The 22098-nt window shown below is 36.8% G+C and overlaps 1 protein-coding gene and 1 long non-coding RNA gene across 2 annotated transcripts; both read right to left on the bottom strand.

Annotated features, from left to right (window-relative positions):
• Nucleotides 1–9610: 9610 nt before the first annotated feature.
• LOC113285654 (protein DETOXIFICATION 48-like) lies at nucleotides 9611–12256 on the bottom strand. The gene is made up of 2 exons (XM_026534461.1): nucleotides 11473–12256; nucleotides 9611–11353 (listed from the first exon to the last, which is right to left on the bottom strand). The coding sequence occupies exons 1-2, from the start codon at nucleotides 11638–11640 to the stop codon at nucleotides 9851–9853; spliced, it is 1671 nt and encodes a 556-aa protein (XP_026390246.1). The 5' UTR covers nucleotides 11641–12256; the 3' UTR covers nucleotides 9611–9850.
• Nucleotides 12257–15673: 3417 nt separating this feature from the next.
• On the bottom strand, nucleotides 15674–20898 carry LOC113285664. The gene is made up of 4 exons (XR_003328851.1): nucleotides 20229–20898; nucleotides 19174–19328; nucleotides 18085–18183; nucleotides 15674–16031 (listed from the first exon to the last, which is right to left on the bottom strand). It is a non-coding gene; the product is annotated as an uncharacterized LOC113285664 (long non-coding RNA).
• Nucleotides 20899–22098: the final 1200 nt, after the last annotated feature.

Below are 22098 nucleotides of genomic sequence, written 5' to 3'. Positions count from 1 at the left end.
CTGATTCCTTGGCTCAAAACCTTCGGGTTTATCATAGCCTCATCTAATATCATCACTAGAGGCGTTCACATAGAGGAAGATAAAGAAAACGTAGTACAAAAGTAAAATCCGTGGAGTATCAAATGAACGTATAGTACTGAAATGTAAATAAGACTCGGATTTACGTGGTTCAGCACTAAGGCCTACATCCACGGGGTTGTCGTTTTCACTATGCATTGATGATTACAGAGGTAGTCGAATGACTTTGGAGTCTACATTGGTTTGTGAATTGTAAAAGATAAACTTACACTTACAATTATTCTCTCTCTTTTCTCCACTCTTTTTTCCGATCCCCCTTACTCTTGGTGGAGAAGGGGTATTTATAGGGTTAGATTGTGGGACCCGTTTCTGAGGGCCGTTGGAACCTTATCTTATTGTGATTTGTGTCCATCACGCGGAGGTCTTCGTTCATTACTTAATCACGCAGAGTAATCCTCGTTCGTTCCACAGGTTGATCGACACGTATATTGCTCAGAGTGTTTAATGCGGGTAGTTGAGACGCATGCTCGTGTCAGACAAGTGTCTTCTGCCCCTGTCACGTCCATGTCAGTCGACCTTTTCTTCACCGTTGATCTTGGATTCTTTTGGGGATGAGATAAAGTAACTTTTCGGGAGTTATTTGGTGCTCCGCAGTACATCGTGTTTTTGATACATCTCTTATCTTCTTCCCTTGGATTTGTTCGAGCAAAGATCCGACGTCCACGGGATGGGCTTCTTGGCTGTGGGCGTGTGTCATCATGTTTTGATGGCTTGGTCCGCATGCTCTCCACGTGTCTTCCTACATACACGTGTTTGATGGTGAAATATGTACATACAAACAGCTTGGAGAAATAACACGTTCACAGGCCAAGACAAAATAATGAAAACCCTTGTGCTGGAGTGGACAATATTACCGTGGTTGGAGAAATGACACGTCTCATTCTCCCTTAGCCTACTAGTGGGGACCTCATGCATAATAATGTCTACAAAGAAAGGCTTTGGTCCACTCACTGCCTTCACCAAGATGTTAATAAAGTGGTGCATCAAATATGCACCTTAGGCAGCTCCTCTTCTCTGTGTCGTGAGTCCATTTGTAACTTACGCCACTAAGGACATTTTAGATACACATTTGGCCATTTATTCCACCGCCGATCGGTTTGCTCGTACTTTCTACAAAAGCACTAAAATAGTGTTGTTAGGCGAAATAACAAGTCCTAACTAATATAAATATGGGTATAAAATGTATCAGTTACGTGCTTATCAACACTTTGTGATTAAACTCATCAAATGAATCTTCATCAGCCATCCGAAGGTTTTCCCAATCAGAATTTTTAGGTTTTGAATCCTAGCTTCTTTCTCAGAGGAATTTCCTTCGAATACAGTTTCTAAGATATCCCAGGCTTCTTTAGACTTAGTGCACTTAGTCACATGGTACTGAAGACCTGGGGTAATGGCATGGATGATAACATTTAATCCGTCATTATTTTTCCTCGCAGCGAGAATCTCGGTAGGATCATATGCACCAATATCCTTTGGAACAGTTACATCGCCTTTTGTAACAACCGGAGTATGATAGCCATTAACTACACGAACCCATGATTAAAAATTACGTGCTTGAAGGAAGGCACGCATAGAAATTTCCCACCATAGATAGTTCGAGCCATTGAAGACTGTTGGTACGTTTATAGAGATAAGGTTTTTGTCCATAGAGTCAGATTGCTACAAACACAGACTTATGAGGTCTTAAACGTGTTTGCCTGCTCTGACTCCAATATTTTGTTTAGGAAATTTGTATGGACTAACTCCAATATATTTCCACGAGAATCAACTAGATAGTCAAACTCAATCAAGGAAAATACATCCAAGAGTTATATCTCAATTTCTCAAATCAATATGAAATCGAACAGTTAGAAATCTGCGAGCCGGATTAATATGAGAAATAACTTGGATGGTTCCAAAGACCAATATCCAAGTGTCAATCAATTTCAATCAACAACCAAAGATTGGATTCACCAATTGATTGAACTACGCACAACTTGTGATATTTCAATTATATAAAAATATAATGCGGAAATGAAAAAACATAGACACCAGAAATTTTGTTAACGAGGAAACCGCAAATGCAGAAAAACCCCGGGACCTAGTCCAGATTTGAACGCCACACTATATTAAGTCGTTACAGACTCTAGCATACTACAAGTTAATTTCGGACTGGAATGTAGTTGAGCCCTAACCAATCTCACACTGATTAAGGTACAGTCGTGTTCCTTACGCCTCTCGAACCACGCCGGATTCTGCGCACTTGATTCCCTTAGCTGATCTCACCCACAACTAAGAGTTGCTACGACCAAAAGTCGAAGACTTGATAAACAAATCCGTCTCACACAGAAAAGTCTATTGAATAGATAAATTTGTCTCCCACAAAAATACCTACGAGTTTTTGTTCCGTCTTTTGATAAATCAAGGTGAACAGGAACCAATTGATACACCAGACTTATATTCCCGAAGAACATCCTAGTAATATCAATCACCCTACAATAAGCTTAATCGTATGGAAGCGAAACAAGATATTGTGGAATCACAAACGATGAGACGAATATGTTTGTGACTACTTTTTATCTTACCTATCAGATATTAAATCTCGAGAAAATCTTAGAGAAGATAGTACAAAGTAAGATCTGAACACACAACTACAGAGAAAATAATTGGGTCTGGCTTCAGAATCCTAGTGAAATCTTTAAGTCGTTAACCTATAATGGTTTTAGGAAAAACCTAGGTTCAAGAAGAATCGACTCTAGTCGCAACTAGTATCACACATGAGGTGTGGGGATTAGGTTTCCTAGTTGCTAGAGTTCTTCCTTATATAGTCTGTAAATCAGGGTTTGCAATCAATGCTACCTTGGTAACAAAGCATTCAACATTCACCGTTAGATGAAAACCTGATTAGAGTCGAGCTAATATCTTTCAACCGTTAGATCGAACTTAGCTTGTTATACACAAATGAAATGTGAATTCATTTAGATATGAGTAACCGTACCTAAACGTGTGCACATAGTTGGCTCAATAATAGTTAACCGAAGTTAGCCATATGAACACTTTCATATCAACCTTGTTCATCTTAATCACAACTAGTTCAAATGACTCAAATGAAACTAGTTCTAGAGTTGTTCAATTGTTTATATTCTCATAGAAGTATATAAGACACAATTGAAGCTAAATCGATTTTGATTCACTCGAATCAATTCATGAACATTATAGTCACGGTTTGCAAAAGATTGCATTCCGTATTATATAAATGTATTTGTTCATGAATAAACCGATTTTAGAACTTAACCCACTCAAGTATGCAAACAGGTACACATACCTAAGTAGCCAGACTTGGTATGGGTTCGCCAGTATGTGAACGGGTACGCATACTGTCGTACATGACCAAACTCAGTTGAATTCACGGACTTGAACTTTTAATCCGGTATGCATACAGGTATACTAAGTTCCCGGTCTTCAACTATCAAACCAGTACGCATACGGGTATGCATACTATGGTTCCCGGACTTGGAATAACTTGCAACAGTTAGCATATAAGTACGCATGCTATGCTATATCCAATCGATGGTTAATTGTTCTTAACTCCATATTAAGCATTGAAACATTCTTGGAAGACGGGAATAGCTGTCTTGCACAAACTATTAGCTTCAATGCAATTTTCAAGTGATCAATAGATCAGTACGAAACATTCCGAGTCTACATCAAATGACTGTCTCACATAAATCATGTAAGATGTTACCAAGTGATTTTCACATGATCATCTTTTTACTTTCGCCAAGAATAAAGATGAACTTGGTTAAAGCGAAAGCTTACCAACACATATTTCGAGAAATATGTAAGCGAGTTAAACTCAGCTCGAAATATCAAATGTGTATCATATAAAGTCTATATAGCTATACGACTTTTGTCTCAATAGGATATAAAATAGAAATAGACTTATGAGTGATAGATGAGTTCAAGTCTCCACATACCTTTTGTTGATGAAGTTCCACAAGCTCCCCTTAGTAGTTCTTCGTCTTTAATCGATGAACGCCATGAAGTCTAAAGCTTAACTACACATTCTATCCTAATCCGAGACATAGATATAAGTAGACTAGAAATCAAGACTTATAGTTTTGGCAACTAAACTTGACAAACAAGCTTGAGATAGCAACGCTTGCGAGTTCGACCGAGCAGTGCTCTAACAACTAGGATCCGGTTCTAGAACCGTGTATAATGATTGTTCGGTTTGGCAAGTATACCAAAGAACTAAAGCAATTTGATGCTTACTTAAACACCTAAGAATTTAATTATGACACACTCACATAAGTGTTTGAGTGATCAATGAAGATGAGAGATTTCTGGTAATGCTAAATATTAAAAAAATAAGTCTTTGAGCATATACTAAAAACTTAAACTGGGACAGTTGGTACAACATTTCGTGAACCGTTAGACTTGTCCACGAGTCAGGGTGCAACGATTCATGAACCGGGTTTGCCAACCCTACAAGACTACCAAACTCAGTTGACCACAGTTCGTGAACCAGGTTCGTCAACTGCTAGCCTTTAATAACAACTTTAAAATTTCGGCTCACGACGGTTCGTGAACAGTCCCCAACTAAACTTGCGGTTTCGAACTGGTACGCTAACCCTCTTGTATTTCTGCAACTCAGATACCTATGATTCGCGAACTGGTTCGCCAACCTACCCTGAGTAGAATATCAGAAAGTTCAACATTCTCTTTTATGATGTTTGAAACATTCCTGCGAGATTGCGCGGGTAATTTTCAATTGAATCACAACTTAATTCACGCAATAAATTGTTTAGAACTAATATTATTAAGGATCGTTGAACATCTTTGCTTAGAATCATATTTCGAGATTTTTAACAAGACAAGCTTGACTCGAAATTTCTTATTTGTAAATCTACTAGAAGTCATACGACATCGTCTCAAAAATATAGAATGGTAAGATAGGGAGTAAAATAGAACGGTTCAGTCTTCACATACCCGATACAGAAGTTCTCTAAATGCCTTCGTCGATCTTCAGTCTTCGAGGGTGATTTTTGATACTCAACTACCAAATTCTAACCTAGTCTGAGACTTGACTTAGTAGACTAGAAATCAAGATATAGTTTTGATCATCTAACATTGACAACAAGCTTGAGATAGAAAAACTTGTGGGTTCGACCGACCAATGCTCTAACAATACCCCTAAGTGTAATCATGACCGTTAATGGTAAAATTACAGTGTGGCGCCAGCACATCTTAAGATCTTCAAACAATAGTGATTTATGCAAAACATTGTTGTCATTTTGTGAACCCGGTAGTGCAAAGAAAGCATGCCAAACTCAACAATCATAAATAGCTGAAGCTTCAAGTACTGCAGCTGGTTTTTGATATTGACCCTTATATTGACCTGTCCATTCAACAGGACACGCATCCCACTTCCAGTGCGTGCAATCTAGATTACCTAGCATTCCTGGAAAAAACCTCTACTTCTGTTTTGGGAAGTGATTCTATCAACATATATATGAGTAGGTTTTCGTAAGAAAGTTTGATTAAAACGCTCGAGTATTGTTTCATAAAACATTTTGAGATACCCAAATGCGATTGTTTTTCCCATACAGATGTACTCATTTGATGGAATCCACTGGTACCCCATAACATAATACTCAGAGGGCTGCAGTAACCTTTTGTTCAGGTCGCTGATAATTAAATAAAGATTGTACCCAACAAAGCTCAACAATAATCCTTTAAGTCAAGTTGCGACCCATGCGGTATTGACGCTGAAAATATGCACCAGAAAACGCGCATCTAGGAATAAAATAATCATGCACCATCATGTCATCGTAAAAATGTCGATCTTGCCACGCCCATCTTCTAGTCGTAACTTCTTGTAGCTCTAAAAGCTTTGGTATCATTCCTGAATGTAATTGCAACGTAGAAAATTTTCCGCCGTCTATCCTCAATTGCATTTTTGTCCGCTTGACGCAAAATATCTACATACATTTCTTGCTCTTCTTAGTACAAGGATTCACCCATTTTCATATCTTCCTCAGAAGAATCAAAATCAGAATTAATGGTTGAAAATTAAAAGTGACTGAAAATTTAGAGATAATGAGAGAAAATTGATTGATGAAAGAGTGTTGTGATTTGGAGGAGGAGAAAGTAGCCGTTCTGGTGACCGTTGCAAAATTAGTCTTCGGTGGTCGTGGCTAACTCGCCAACAGCTGAGCTTTAACCACCAACTGTTTTACTTCGGCCGCACGTTCCAACTTTAGCCTCACGTTTTTTTCATCCGCCGTCAACTTCATTTTACCATAGTGGAAAATTTACTTTGCCTATTCATGAGACTTACCAAATAACTTTATTATTGCCCTAAGTGATTCAAATTACTTTGCCTATTCATGTGACTTACCAAATAATTCTATTATTGCCCTAAGTGATTCAAAATTTGCCCCAAGTGACCATAATTTTATCATGGTCACTTGAAATATGCTCCATGACCCCGTGACAAAACTCTTGACCGTGACCCAAATCTACCTCTATGACTTATAATTGCAAAGCAAAATGTTCTATTTTGACCAAAAATATGGCATGCTACCCAGAATCGGGTCGTATCAAAATTCAGAAGCCTTCTAATTGGTGAGATCATTTTTACTTTTGTTTGCATTTTGAACATGTTCCGGGAAATCTCATACTGTAGTCAAAGAGGGGACAATAGTGGAAGAGAGTTGAGAGAAAAGTGCCTCACAAAGCACACCCTTATCTTCTATTAATGTACTCGTAGTAGTACTATACCCAAATAGGTAGAACCTCGGATCTTAGCTGCTATATGTGTTGGTGGAAATATTGCCGGAGAACTTTGTACGTTGCTGCTGCTCCATAGCACTATCAAACCACAATAACATATACAGTGTGTCCTTTGATGCGACAACTTTGGGTGGAGTGTAAAGTCAAATACGAATACCACCCGTTCTGCAAAGGAATAGCATAGCTTAGGGAGGTAGACCCAAACAATTTATATATTTGCAATTTGATGAAAAAATAATAAAAAGTTTCAAGGAAAAAAAAAAGAATCTGATCATTAAACTGATGTTGATAATAGTAATTAATAAGAGAAGAATGTTTTCCTTTCACTTTTTTTGCCTTAGCTTCAAACATCTTTTGTACAAGTACATATAATAAAGAATGAGCCGAAAGGGGGTCATGGTGAGGAGGAGGGAATCAAGTAGATGAGCTGAGTTGTGAAGTTTAGTGCCATTTCCATATATGTGTGCTGCCATTCTTCTTCTAGCAATAGCTTTTCATCTTGCGAGTACTCCTTTTCTCTACTTTGATTAAGAAATAAACACATATTAGCAGCAATAGCTGCTGCGTACTTAACCCATGGCATGCACTGAGAATTAAATTGATTGCTTTTCTTTTTTATCATTTTAAGAGATGAGAAACCTAACCTAACTAATAAGTAAAGGCACTATGCAAGTACACATATCAACCATTGAATACTACACTAGAGCTGCTTACTCATTCACTTGTCAAGCACCATTAACCTTTTCTTTTATACCAAGAGTTCTTGAAGTATAAAACAAGTGCTTTTGCTTGATATAGAAAAGTTTAACAACATATGTCCATATATGTTTTAGTTCTACAAGTAAAATATTGAGTTCAACAGCTTCAATCCTAACACTTTACTCCTCTTTGTCAAAAAGCTAAGGTTTTGTTGTTTTATGCAGTCCCTCCACTTCAGAGCCAATGAAACTGATGTTGATTATGGGGCGGTCGTTTTTGGTGATATATTATTTTTATGGTCCCTTTTAGCAGCATGTCTTTGAAATTTCAAACACACATATAAAAATATACTGCAGCAGCCACACAACACAGGAGGAGGAGGTCCGTTTTTATACAGTTTTGCATCAAGCACGTGTCGATTCATCTAATTTCTGAAGTTTGTATGTAGCATTTTCTTTTGGTAATAATCATTTGGGTGGACTCGAGAAAATTCACACAACGACTTCATTTTTGAGAAAACAGTAAAAAATTTTGTAAACCCCATACTGAAGCAAGTTGAAGTTTGAGCTGAACTGGTTCATTCATAGGGACAACTATGGGGTGGTGTGTTTTCTGAAGAAAGGGACTCTAGCTACAGTGCTGCTTATTTTAGGGGACTGGGGGTCTCCTCTCGGGATGTCGGGAGGAAAACATAATAATAATGCATTGAATTATTGGGTTTAGAGGGGAGATTTATGAGTCCTTAATTATGGAGGGAAATTAAAGATCAGGAAGATAAGGGTAAGTACGTAGTAAGAGTACATAGGATGAATTATATGTTACAGTGTACAATAGGAAATGAAATGATGTTCTTGAATTCATTCGTGCAGCAAGAGCAAACTGATGCTGATTGATGATAATCATCGTGCATGTACACAAACTCTATTCTCTCTTTACTTGGTAGTTCGGTTTTAACGTGAAAGAATAAACTCCAGTTACTCCACATTCTAGTACATTAATATTAGTTGGGTGGGTTGGGTGCCCCTGTTAAACTGACAGACCTTAGGACGATGATAATGATGATGATAAGATGCATGTGTGCATGATCTGAATCTGTCAATGTTACAAACAGTAAAAAGAAAAGTGTACTTAAGATTACTTACTATAATTTAAACCTACATATAAGTGTTAAAGGAAAGTTTTGTTGCCATTTTTTTTATACATACAGTATCTCAACCTTTATATTATTACCCCACAAAGGAAGAAAAAAGAAACCACCACCACCCGCAAGTTGCAATTCATACAGTAGTCTACACCGAGAGATGGATAGTGAAAGATAAGAATTGGGATAGAAAGTATATGATGCTGGAGATGGTGTGTGTTATTTTCAAAGCATGAGCAGTGGTTATGTGCGTATCACTTGGTTGTTGATATGAGGAGGAATTGTAGCATGAAGAAGACTGTGTTGAGTGTGGGGTGGTAAGGGGGTAAGAGAGGGTGCCCCCTACTTTTGTCATCCTTAGAAGCAGACAGAAGCAATTATAGCTGGATTTTTTTGTTTCTTCAATTCGAATCAGGGGACCCCTACACTACCCTACCCCTCCAAAGGACCCAACCCCTTCTCCTTCCAATTATTCTATCTCCTCTGCCACTAATACTGTTCGCTATAACTTAATGAAAATTGTGCCCACCTCCATAATTATTGTTATTCTTTGCTATAGTACTACTCTGCTTTTTACATGCTTAGTACATTCTACAAGGACGTTAAGCATTCATGTCTTTTGAAATTTCTCCCAATATGCTTTCTGTTACTCGGAAGATATTTACTTGGTATGCAAGACTTACTGGCCTCAGTTTCAGCAGTTTTTTTTACTCTCCGGCAAAGTTCATGTATACTTTTCTTTTGCTTTACATTTTCAGGCAACTTTTGGTATAGTTTTAAATAGAAAAGAAACACCAAGGAAAAGATAGGAGATACTTCCTATACTCGCCTTAAAACAACCGACAGCTTACCCTTTTCCAAGATCTCTCTCTAGTGTCTCTACTATCCATCTTCTTCTGCAAAGTGTACACCAACTTGTAATAAGATAAAAAATTTATCCTCTTTTTTCTATATATTCAAACATTAATAACATTAACACCCCAAAATTAACAGAAAGTGGAAAAAAAAAAAGTTCCCTAATGGATCACCTCCTCCTCCCTCTCATCTACACCCTACATTACATTTTCTTTTTCTTTTTTTTTTTTTCCTCTCCACAATAATCTTCTCATCATCACCATCTCAAGTGAAAACAAGAAAGAAAAGAAAAATGTATTATTATTTGAATATGGATGTACTAGAAATGAGTGGGTCTGTTTCAAGTGATGATGATGACTGCTGCTGCTTCACTTGATCATCATCATCTGTTACACACAAAACTTGTTCCAAATTAACCACCTTTTTGTTAACAACTTCTTTGGTAGAAGATGATGTTGTTGAATCATATGTTAATTCCTTTGCTCTTTGTACTTGGACACTCCAATCAGTTGTTAATAAAACATACAGCATTAGCAATGCACATGAGCCTTGAGCTGCCAACAATCCAAGCCAAAGTCCTGTAAAACCCATCTTGATGACAAACCCCATGACAATTGCAACTGGCATTCCTATTAGATAGAACGAGCTCAAGTTTATGTTTGCTCCAGTACTCGGTCTTGCACTTCCCCGTAAAACACCGCAACCGGTTGTTTGCGGGCAGTTCCCTAGCTCGCAGAGTCCGACAATTGGCAAAGCCATTGCTGTGATTTCAAGAATCTCGGCGTCGTTCGTGAATAACCTTCCCCATTGGTGTCTCATCAGCACTGTAAATGTCATGGCTCCGAGGCCCAACACAACTGCACAAGCTAAAGATACGATCATGGAGATTCGGGCTTTACCGGGTCGGTTCGCACCTAATTCATTACCGACCCGAGTTGATACACCGAGACTTAAAGCCGATGGAAACACATAAACTAGAGAAGTAGTTTGAATTAGAATTCCCATGGAAGCAATGGTGGCTTTGGGATTAACTAGTAAACCGCATAGCAGTATCATGAATTCATACCACCACCATTCTAGACACACTGAAATGCAAGTTGGAATGGCTAAGCTAAGTAATGAAGACCAACCTCTTAGACAATCCATACTAGGAGCAACCCATGAATCTTTATACACACCAGAGAAGAATATAAAGGCAGCCAATAAGATGAAAAGATTGAGATTAGTCCAAACCATGGCTAGTGCAACACCTGCAATACCCATCTTGAGATGAATGACTAGTAGATAATTCAAAGGGATATGGATGATAACAGAGATAGCTGAACAGAAAGATATTGGTAATGTGATGCTTTGAGTTCTCAGATAGATTCTAAGTGGATGGAGAAGAGATAGAAAGAATAAGTCAGGAATGGAGAAAAGTATAAAGACATGAGCCACTGATGAGATCTCTTCATCTTGTCCACACCATAAGAGAATTCTCTTCATGTTAACCCACATGAATGAAATGGGTATGGATGTAGTGAGTAGTAGCAGAACTGTTCTCTGTGAAGTTAAACCTAAAATCTTCTTTTGTTTAGCACCAAATGCTTGACCACAAATGGGTTCCATTCCCATAGCTAAACCAGAAATGACTGAATAACCAGTGATATTAGCAAACCCAATTGCTAATGATCCTCCAGCCAGTTCAAGTTCACCTAGATAGCCTAAGAAAAGCATGGAGATCATTGCTCTTGAATATAAAAGTAGACCAGTTAAAGCTGTTGGACCTGAAATCTTTCCAATAGCTTTGATCTCTTCCACAACCTGAAACAACACAAGAACATAATTTAGCAAAATGATGAAATTTCTGTACAAAAAAACTAAATGCATTTGTAATGATCATCAAGTACTAAGAATATATCTGATCATTATCTTCTAATTACCTCAGTGGGAGTTGGCAATCTATGAAGTTCTGCATCATCTTGTTCATAGTCAGCAGAATTATGAACAGGAAGAAGATCCATGGTTTTGTGATTATTATTACTCATGAGAAGAGTTTTCTTATTAGGAGGTAGATATGAAGAAGGAGAAGATGGTTTTGAATTACACATACTCTCTCTATTTATATTCTTGAAGATTCTTTCTTTCACTCTGGCAAATAATGAACACAAGAAGAAGAGTAAGAACAATAACTCTGATCAGAAGAGTCTGAATGAATTAATTTGTTGTGTTTAGAGTATTTGGAAAAAAATTTACTTGATGATATGAATATGGAAGAGATAGAAGAAGTGAATGGGCTATATATATACATGAAATGAGTGGGGTTTTTGCTTTGCAATTCTGCACAGCAGCAGCAACAGGTGTCAAGATTTCATGAAAGAATCACAAAAAGCGGCTAAAAATATTTTTGGTTTCTTCAAACTAGTACTACACTGTGCATTCAAGAAGAGGGAGCTTAATTGGAAGGAAAATTATGAGTGGGGGCCTCTATCACTCTAGCTATCTAAATAAAAGTTGCTCTTGGGGTGTTTCAGTACAACTCACTCTCTATTTAGAGATGATGATGATCATCATCAATGAAGACTAGAAGTGCAAAGAGAAGAATTGGGATGATGTTGTTGGATTAGACAGTTTTTGAGTTGACTGAGCAACTACTAATTAGTAAGAACAACAAGGAAGGAAGAAGGAACAAGTAGTAGAAGAAGATTTGATTTTCTTGTATTAGTGTTTGTTTCAATGTGGAATTTTTTTGGATGATATGTCTGTCTGAATCCTTATCTTCAATTGAAACTGGGGGATGTGATGGTTCCAATTGTTTTTTACCGCCCCATATAATCAGTTTTTATTTTTTTTTCTTTCTTTGTTTCTGTGTCTGTGGGTGGTAAAGGATTTGGATTTGTTTTTGGTTATGAATCTGATTATTATTGATGATGATAATTTGTTGATTTTTAGATCATGTTTTAACTTTATTATTTGTGTTCAAGTACACTCTTTAGTAGGCTTTGTGTTTATAGATTAGATTGTGTTTTAGATTTTTTGAGATTAATATAAGCCATGTCTCTAATCTAATGCTTAAATTTGATTGGTACTTGGTAGATTTTCACATAACTGAATTGGAACAATAATTTATGGCACCCAATTAAAGATATGCATACCATTGAATTACGAGGCATTCATCCAAACAGGTTGTCCATCCAACAAATGCACCCAGGATACCACAATTTGGCTCTATTTTAACACTAATCACCATCATTATAATGTGTGTGCTTCTCCTCTCTTTCATGTGTATATATAAGACAAGTGAGTACTGATTCTGTTTTAAATGTTTTACTTTATTTTTTCTTCTTGATGATGAAAAATCTCAGTGTCTACTACTACTACTACCTTTGTTTTTAACCTTTTATCAGTTGGCTGCTGCTGCTGCATAGTTTGTGTTTTGTGTGACAGATACATTCTATTGTTACCTACTTACCATACCATGCATGTATTGTATTGTCATTTACACACACAACAATACTTGCTGCTTAATTATTCCAATTTCCAACTCATGCTTGCTGTAAATTAACATAATAAGATGCATTGAAAGTGTGTCAGGTTTCAAAGAATATTTCCATCATTAAATTCAGTTTTCAAATTTCTAATTATACAAAATAATTTCTATGTAAAAACTGGAAATTCTTAACGTTTTATGCGTTCGATTCAATGTTTCCAATCTAAATTGGCAAGGCAATGAAGATAATAAAAAGATAAATCAGTTTCTTGCAAGTGGCATACAACTTTTTTTTTTTTGTTCGGTAGAATTTAGATGCTGACGAATTTTAAACTCGCATCACCGATATCATCATTTCTTCAACGCCAATCATTTTTCCCGTATGCATGTTTTTATACACTCTAAAACACTGCCTCATTACTCAAATTTCACCTCTGTTCTTTCAAGCACATTCGAAATTTTTTTTCAATTTTTTTGCTTTCCCTCGTTTTCTCTTTTTTATTTTTTTTATTTCTAAATTTATTATTAATTGATATTAGATGAATATAATAAATGTGTGGTTGATAGTGAGGTGGCATCTTGTTCTTTTTGACCCTTATCATGCCAAATGTATACTAGAAATGGTTCCTAAATATGGCCCCTTGGCCTCTGCCACTAATCAAATTCTTTGTATTACAGAAGGTTTTTCCATATACAAAAGAAAATAATGGGAGCCAAATTCGAACCAAATTCGAGGTCCTACTGTTTTCCAAATTTTTGTCAAATTAGCAAAAAATCAAACATGGACCTGCAATTTTTGCTTTTATGAAAGGGTGTGTGTTGGTGGGTCTATTGCCCGTACATTCAGTAGTTCTTCTTCCTCCCTTTTCTTTTTGCAGAATGAATATTGACAGCATTGCCAACACCATTACCATCTAAGGCAATGTGTAGTAATTACATGGGGCAGCATGGTGGAGTGGACTCTTGAAAATTGAAATCCCAAGCTAAGAACAAATGCTTGAGATAATATATTTTTTGGTGGAGTTTTAATTCAACTCTTTGTTAAATTGCATTATCATTGGATTATGGATTAGGGAATAATCATCCACACTTTGCGATTTCCGCCATGCATTAATACAACTTACAATTGGTTAATTTGTTTCGGTTGTCCATTTTCGTTGTTGCGTTGACATTCTCTTCTAGATTATTATTGTAATCTTTGAAAAAATCAGAGGACAAAACGGAAGCCGAGTATGGATAAGTAGGTACAACTGTTTCCGCTTGCCAACCGGCTTTTAACTTGCTCTTGTATTCATTGTTTGCTCATAAACAGTAAGAATTTATTGCTCCTTCTTACTTTCCTGGCTCCTCCTCAGCCAAAGGGTTGCATGTAAGAAATTTCAAAATTAAGATTTAAAATTTTTGGAAAATAAATTCTAACCAACCAATAGAGGAAGTAAAAAAGATTCTGTGATGAGATTAGAAAGAAAGAAAAAAAGACTATTTCTTCTTTTCAAATGAATCCAAAAATGGTGTTTGGACATTAATAAAAATCAATCAAAAACCTTACTTTGAGTCCATACATAAAACTACTTTGATGAATTGACTGTTAGTGATGATGATGCAGTTACTGCTAAGACTCTCTATCACGTGTGCATATGAATATGTCAGGCAGGCAACAACAAAACTGATACGTGTGCACAGAGCCACAGGGCATAGTGCATACACTACTAGTTGCATTCTCTTGAAACTCACTTACTCACTCACCCATGCATGTGATGATCATCAACTCTTTTGATCTCTAGCTTCTCGTGTGTGTGTGTGTCCATTACTTATTTGGACTTACACGGGCACATAATTTTGCTGCATCCACTATTACTACTGAAACTCTAGCCAGCACTATGCCAATCTCCCATTTGTTTGTCTGCCAAAATCTCTGACCGACCCATAAGACATGGAACACACCACACAACCCTGTTTTTGGTCTAGTCTCATTCATTCATTTATTTTTTGTTTCTCTTTTTTAAGACTCCCTCCACAAATTACTCAACCATTTGGATTTGGATACGATTCATTCTATGATACACACACATTTGTTTATAAGGTTATCCGTTTTTCATCAACTAGTACTAGTTTGTGAATCACTTGTTTTCCCTATTTTGTCTAGCTTCATATTTCACACTATCCCTTCCCAAGCTTATGTGAAAGCAAGTAGTTTGCCCTTTATCTTCTTCAAGAAATATCTTTTTCTGGATGAGATTTTTCCAGCATTTGTTGTAGAGAGCTCTCATCTCTAGCACAAAGCATGAAATTTTGCGCATTAGTCTATAATTGAGGCGGGGGTCGAACTAAGCAGCTCCTAAGTTGTTCTTAGAATTCCCTAAACGTGATTTGTTATACTTGCCAATTTGTTGGATTTTTAGGGTATCAGATCACTAGATTTCAAATAACCCCATAAAATTCATCAATAAGCATTGCAGATTGCAGTTGTCAGCGAACCAGTGATTCTGTCACCCCACTGAGTAAATATAATCTGAACATTTTTAAGGGTATGGGTATGGTTTTTGAGCTGTGTATGAATAGGACCACAGTGGGGGAGTAATGATGATAGATGAAAATGGTAGTGCTAAGAACCGGCAGCCGGAAGGAAGGAAACATTGATAGACAAGGAGACAACTACGTGCATAATTTGCAGCCAGCCATTCAAATCTCTTATCATTACAAAGGCAAAAACTGTGAACACTCACACGCACTCACCTCTGATACTCACACTTATTGTTTTTGCAAGAACAATGCCCCCACCACACTCTCAATTCTTTCCTTTTAACAGTCTGAGCAACTACAAGAATCAGTTTCTATTTTGTTTCCAAAGAATAGAAAAAATAAATATATAATCCATGATTCATCATCTACTACTCAGTCCTCGTGTGGGTGTCAGAAATTCCTATCTGTCTCCAGCAATATACACCACTTCTTCTTCTGCTGCTGCTGCTCCCTTCTATCTTTCTCTACAGATTACCATCTGTGTTCTATCTACAAAAACAAGAAAAGGTTAATACACAAATAGTTTTCACAAAAACAAGAGTTTTATCTTATTTGGGTCTATGTGGGTTTCTCTCAAGTATAGACTGATCATGGAGATAGAATCATGTCACTACACATTGCTCTATGTCACTAATTGAGCATCTTTGCTATCCACATATGCATCATCATCATTTCTAGCTGCCACTACTACTGCACTACAGCTTATCCAAAAACAATGGGAAGGAAACATGAATGATCCTTATTCACCCTGAAAAGAAAAGCTGGAAATTTACTCCAAGTAAAAAGAATCCTACTGGATTCCTTTTTTCTTTTCTTTTCTTTTGAAATAAAACTTTTGGCATGGAATCGGAAGTGTGTTTCAAAAAATAGAAAAGAAAAATAAAAGAATTGAAAATTCCCAAGGAACAACTATGAGAAAATTGATTACAATGTGCTAAGTGGGATTAAAGTGTTTTATTCCATCAACCATTTATCTGAGAATTAGAAAAGATTCTATGTTATTATCATTATCTAACTAAAAAGAGTCGTATAATAACAAGGAAAGATGCTCATAATAGAATTTTACTCTATCCCTGTGATGAGACGTCAAGCAATCGTTTCTTCTCTTTCTTGCTAACTTCCGTTCTTTTTAACTTTTAGCAATTTACCTTTCATAATAGCGTTTCTGATAAAACTCTTGAAGACATGCAATTGAAAAAGCAATAAATATCTGCTATCAAGTTTTGCTACTAAAAACAAATTATGAGGAATTAAAGGCAAACAACATGATATTCTTTGAAAGATAAATGCAATAAACTTCAGAATTTGTGCTAATATTCTGAAGTAACAAGCATGAAAGAAAAAAAAAACGAATAATAATAATAATAATAATAATGAAGAGAAAAAACCTTTCAAGAAATCAAATAGACAATCAAATATGTCTTCATCAATAAAAGGTTTCAATACGAATATTTCATATATTCTGCCACCTAAAATACTCGCACTATAATGCTTAACCCATGATATGCATGACAGAATGTGTGATTCTTCAGTATCAGCATTGTAGACAAACAGACGGACTAAATTTTTGTAAGAAGGAATAACTCTAATTACCGGTTAATGAATGATTAGACATGCTCCTACTCATCACTCAATTCAACCATGTAACATGAAAAACTATACATCAACTATACATCCAACTAACACGATAAATGTACCCTTGGTCATATTCCAGTTATCCCCTCATCAAAGATTTCCAATCTCTATACCTGTCCCTTTCAAGGAGAGTTAAGCTCATTCAACTTTAACATGGTATCAGGGACGGTGTGTCAGTGATGGGTAGGTTTATCTTTTTGTTTGTTGGCCCTAAAGCAAAGGAAACGGCTACATTTGCAGGCATACTTTGCCTTAGCTAGCGTACAGGGAGAGTGCTGTGCGGCAAAAGTCCTAGTGGAAGGAGGGTAACAGAATAGTACTCCTCCCAATATGTGCAGAGTACAAGCTGGACCCCGGTCTAGATTTCTGAGATAAAATCATCACCTCCAGTAGCGTGCATACTTGGCCTAAACTAAAGCAAAGGGGAGAGTGCCAAGCGGCCGAAGCCCCAGTCGGAGGAGGGTTTAAGTAAAACAGATTAGTCCAACACGCCTTTGTACTCGATTTATGCGGTGTATGAGTGGAACCATTCGACAGATCTGAGGTAACCAGTCTACCGCCAACCCCCTCCCCACCCCATCCCACACACACAAGGATGTCTGACGTAAAATCATCTCATACCCCCATTAAAATGAGAGTAATCCAACTTGTCATTAAGCTAGCTAACAACAACAAACAAGAAACCTGAAACTAAGTTTATAAAAATAAAGTGCTTCTTCAATCCCAGATCAACCGAACAGCATGAAAAGATAAATGCATTACACATGTTTAAGGAGAAGCGTGAAAGAAAAGGACAAGATTCCTTGGACGAACAAATGAAACAAAACTGTTTATAGATCTCTATAACGCATTATTCAACTAGCTATATTGATGAAAACAGCTATAAAATTCAAATAATATACATTACCTTATAGGATGGTCCAACTTCTCAGTATGTCATTTGATAAGAGAAGGCTGGTTCTCTCCTGTAATAAGCAATTGCACCAGCTCTTGCTACGTCATGATCCTATACATCAAATCACATTATTTTTCATAAGCTACAACTAGAGCCATTCACTAGTCAATGAATTTGAAAGAGTAAAAGCTCTTTCACTTTATTCTCCCAAATCCTAAATACACCGAATGGGGTAAAATCAGTGGTCGTACCTTGTCATATCATGAATAACAGGGGTATATTCAAATCAAAAACAAAAAGGAAGGCAACTGAGTGAGACATATACACCAATAACAAAATTAATTGTTAATGTAAGGATTATGATCCAATGTCTTGAGATACCTTTCCATAACATAGTAACATGTATGTTACCACTGGTGAACCCACCAACAAAAGCCTGATTCGCCGCTTTTAAATCACTAGAGGTGAACATATCGTCTACCTCAAATAATTGGTTTCAAAGGAAATGTTAAGATGTGCTAAGAGTTTGTGGGGTAACAGCAATCAGATAACTACAATCACAACTTAGTAAGCCCTAAAATTATGCCTGCAGATGTCCTGCATCAATGAGAGGATGGACAGGACTATCTGTCTAGGTTTCCGGAATATACAAGTGACGAAGAACTAAACAAATGCAAAGCACAGAGTTCAGGCACGAAACTTAAGATGGCTTACAATGGTGAGACTAATTACTTTGCACTACGAAATAATGGGGGGGAGGCCTACTGCGAGCCAGTTCACTACTCTTCAACAAAAATTGAATTAAGAAGATGACAATTGAGCAGTCTTTTTCTTTGACTCGTCAAATCAATTTCAAGGCCAAGTGAGCCTCGAATGCATATGCACAACAGGTAACACAGCTTTGCTGGTCCTCTGACCCGGTATATAAGTCTCTTCTACGCATAATAGTAAGTTCACACAAACAAAATAGATAAATCCATAATGTGACTTAACCAAGTACTCTACCAAGTAGGATTAACTAAGAAAGAGAAGATTACTTTAATGTTGTCCAAACATAGAGGATAAGCGTTTAGGAGTTAAACTGTTCTGTCACATACGGACCTCTATAGAAGGCTTGTAATATAAGCTTTGAAGACTCTTCGTAAGAAGCTTTTGATTAAGATTTGTATGTCTGCCCAGATGAGGTCCTAGCATAATGCTCTCATTTCACCAAGTTCTTGATTGAATCTGCTCTTGTCCCACTTCCAACTTGCTGTCTGTATGATTAAATGTCCATGATACAGGCCAAAAATAGTAACGTTAATGAAGAATGAGAACATATACATAGGCACTGCAAACCTCTCCAGAATTCTCTCAAATCTACATGAGTTAAAAGATTAAAGAAGTGGATATATGATTTTCCTAACGAAAGCTAACTATAGCATTCCCATATGACGCAGAAAGTAAATTCACTAGGTGGAGATTATTTCCTTTACATGTATGATTTGTTGTGTTTTGGCAGCATATTCTTATACAACTTAAACGTAAATGTGGTTCGGTACATACTTCGGCGTCTTCAGTGTAATAAATTAGATTTAAATCTTTAATTATACAGTTCATCACTTTCTAAGTTTCTTTTTATTTTAGTTTTTGTTGCTTGGAAGTTTACCGGTAAGAAAAAACTCGGTGAATTCTATAACTTGAGGTATACATGCTAAAGGCTAAGAAGAGATAAGAATATCTGTTATAATAGTTGAAGTTATGACGCAATTTTCTAACGACAGCTAACTATAGCATTCCCATTTTGAGCATAAGCTGTTCAAGCAACTAAGTTGTTAAGGGTTCTGTAAGTCACCTTGTCTCTATGACATACACAAATCCTCATTCGGTCTATAATTCGGGCAACAGAAAAATATGATATATCACCTACTATTAAAACAATCAAGAAAGGCTACTTTCACAAGGATAATAAAATCATGTCTTCAAAAGCAATGCAACTTAGGGGAAAATATGGCCTGTCATAATCAAATTAAGGGCCAGATTCGAGTAATATTCATGAAACTACTGTAATTACTTCACATTGTCAAACAATTCCTAGTAAGAGATACACACACTAATCTAAATAAATTCGCAAATATTGACAGCGGAAAAACAAATAAAAACGTGTTAACACTTACAGAGCAGTTGAGCAGTTCCAAAAGACCAAGAAGAGAGCTTTGCGGCCTCTGCCTCCGATAGAGCAATAGTGACAGGCCTTGTCCTGGAGGCAGTGAGTCTTCCTCCCGTGTCTAAATGGGCTCAAAACCCCACCAGCATCAAGAAACACCAATATTCGATACATTTTTTTTATATGTTTGACACTCATGTTCTTCAGAGTGTCTCATACTCCGAGAACCAAAATCCTGTTCAAGTGTTTCATTGCAAGACTAAATTGTTTACATGCACATTTTACTTTATTTCTTCTGCTTAAAGCATGCTGCTCTTTCATTTTTGGTTGCAATCGTTTGTGTACAGAAATCATAGTGCAACAAACGCAATTAAAAAACAATGTATGAACCTAAATCCCAGTACAAAAGACTCAAAAACTCCCATAAGGTAATTTACCTATCTTCATATCTCATTGCCATCGACTGGACTTGGTTCCACAGTTGATTAAGTCTTCCTCCACATCTCTCCCCCATCCCTTTCTGAAGATAAACGACTCTACTGACTGAAGCTGAATCTCAAATCAGACAATTGTTTTTCAAATTAGAAGTAACTCCATTGCTGAAATGATTTTTAGAACTATAAAGAGGAGAACCTTCAAATGGGGAGGGTGAGAAAAGAGAAAAAAAAAAAACTAAGGGATTCGGGTGATGATCGAATTGGAGCCGAGATTGGGTACTTAGGGTTAGTAATTGAGAATGAATGATTGAAGGGTGTTTGGGAACTCTCATTTTGGTCATACTGAAATCTTACTAGGCATACTGCATAAAGACAAAAAAGGTTGTGAAATAGCAAAATCAGATTACCCCTTAACCCAAAACTTTTTAATGGCAAATCTGCCCTTTACGTATTAGTGTTAGTAATATTGATTAGTGATTAAGATAATTTTCAGAATTATAAAGGTTGTTTAGATGATTTTTTGGATCATGGTTCGGCGAAACAGGTTGAGGTTCGGCGAAACAGGTTGAGGTTCGGCTCACATCTATGAGCCGAATCTACCAATTGATGAACGGTTCGGCTCACTGAATCTGTTTACTGCATGCGCCGAACCTATAATTTTTAATTCCAACCCTTTTACTAGACACTAGTTCGGCTTATATGAAAGTTTCAGAGTAAGCCGAACAACATCCTGAATAACTCGGAAAAAAAATAATTACTGGTTCGGCTTATATTTCGAAAATCGTACGAGCCGAACATCAATTTGTTATTTTTTGGGTTAAAATATTGTTATTGGTTCGGCACATATTGAGAATATCGAATAACCGAACCTCGTAAATGTGCTAGGTTCGGCACATATTATGATTATCGAATACGCCGAACCCCTATGCATCTCTATCTGTGACTAGGTTCGGCTTGAAATTTCATGCCGAACTGTTCATATACACTTACAGGAAGCTTTTGTGAAGAACAGTTAGGCTAAAAACGCAACTCAATTTTGAGCCGAACCCAACACTGTAACCGTCATTTAATCGATGAAAAACAACAAATAGGAGATTGGGTTTGTAAAACTTGCTTTCTTATCCTCATTTTCGGAGTTGGAGATGCAGTTGGTTCAATTGGTGGTTGATTTTCAGTTTCTACACCTTCATCTTCAATTGGTTCTTCTTCTTCAATTGATGGATTAGAAGACGATTTGGTTTGCCTAGTCCCTACTTTTCTTTGTACGAGTCATTATGTGGTTGAGTTTAATCGACGATCAAATTTTTACGAATCGACAATTAATCACGATGATGAATTTTTTTTTCGTAGGAGGAGGAAGAGTTCGGCCAGAGGAGGAGGAAGAACAAAAGATGGTAAGGGAAACTGATTTTGATATTTTAGAAAACTGATTTTAGATTTTTG

Source organism: Papaver somniferum, chromosome 1 (assembly GCF_003573695.1).
Source record: "Papaver somniferum cultivar HN1 chromosome 1, ASM357369v1, whole genome shotgun sequence".
NCBI classification, from domain to species: Eukaryota; Viridiplantae; Streptophyta; class Magnoliopsida; order Ranunculales; family Papaveraceae; genus Papaver; species Papaver somniferum.
The sequence above is the reverse complement of the archived record's forward strand: the minus strand, read 5'-3'. Positions and strand labels throughout refer to the sequence as shown.

Excerpts from the sequence above, each read along its gene's own strand:
- LOC113285654 (XM_026534461.1), bottom strand. The coding sequence starts at position 11,640 with ATGTGTAATTCAAAACCATCTTCTCCTTCTTCATATCTACCTCCTAAT. Across the intron at positions 11,354-11,472 it reads GATTGCCAACTCCCACTGAG|GTTGTGGAAGAGATCAAAGC; the intron begins GTAATTAGAAGA and ends GTGTTGTTTCAG.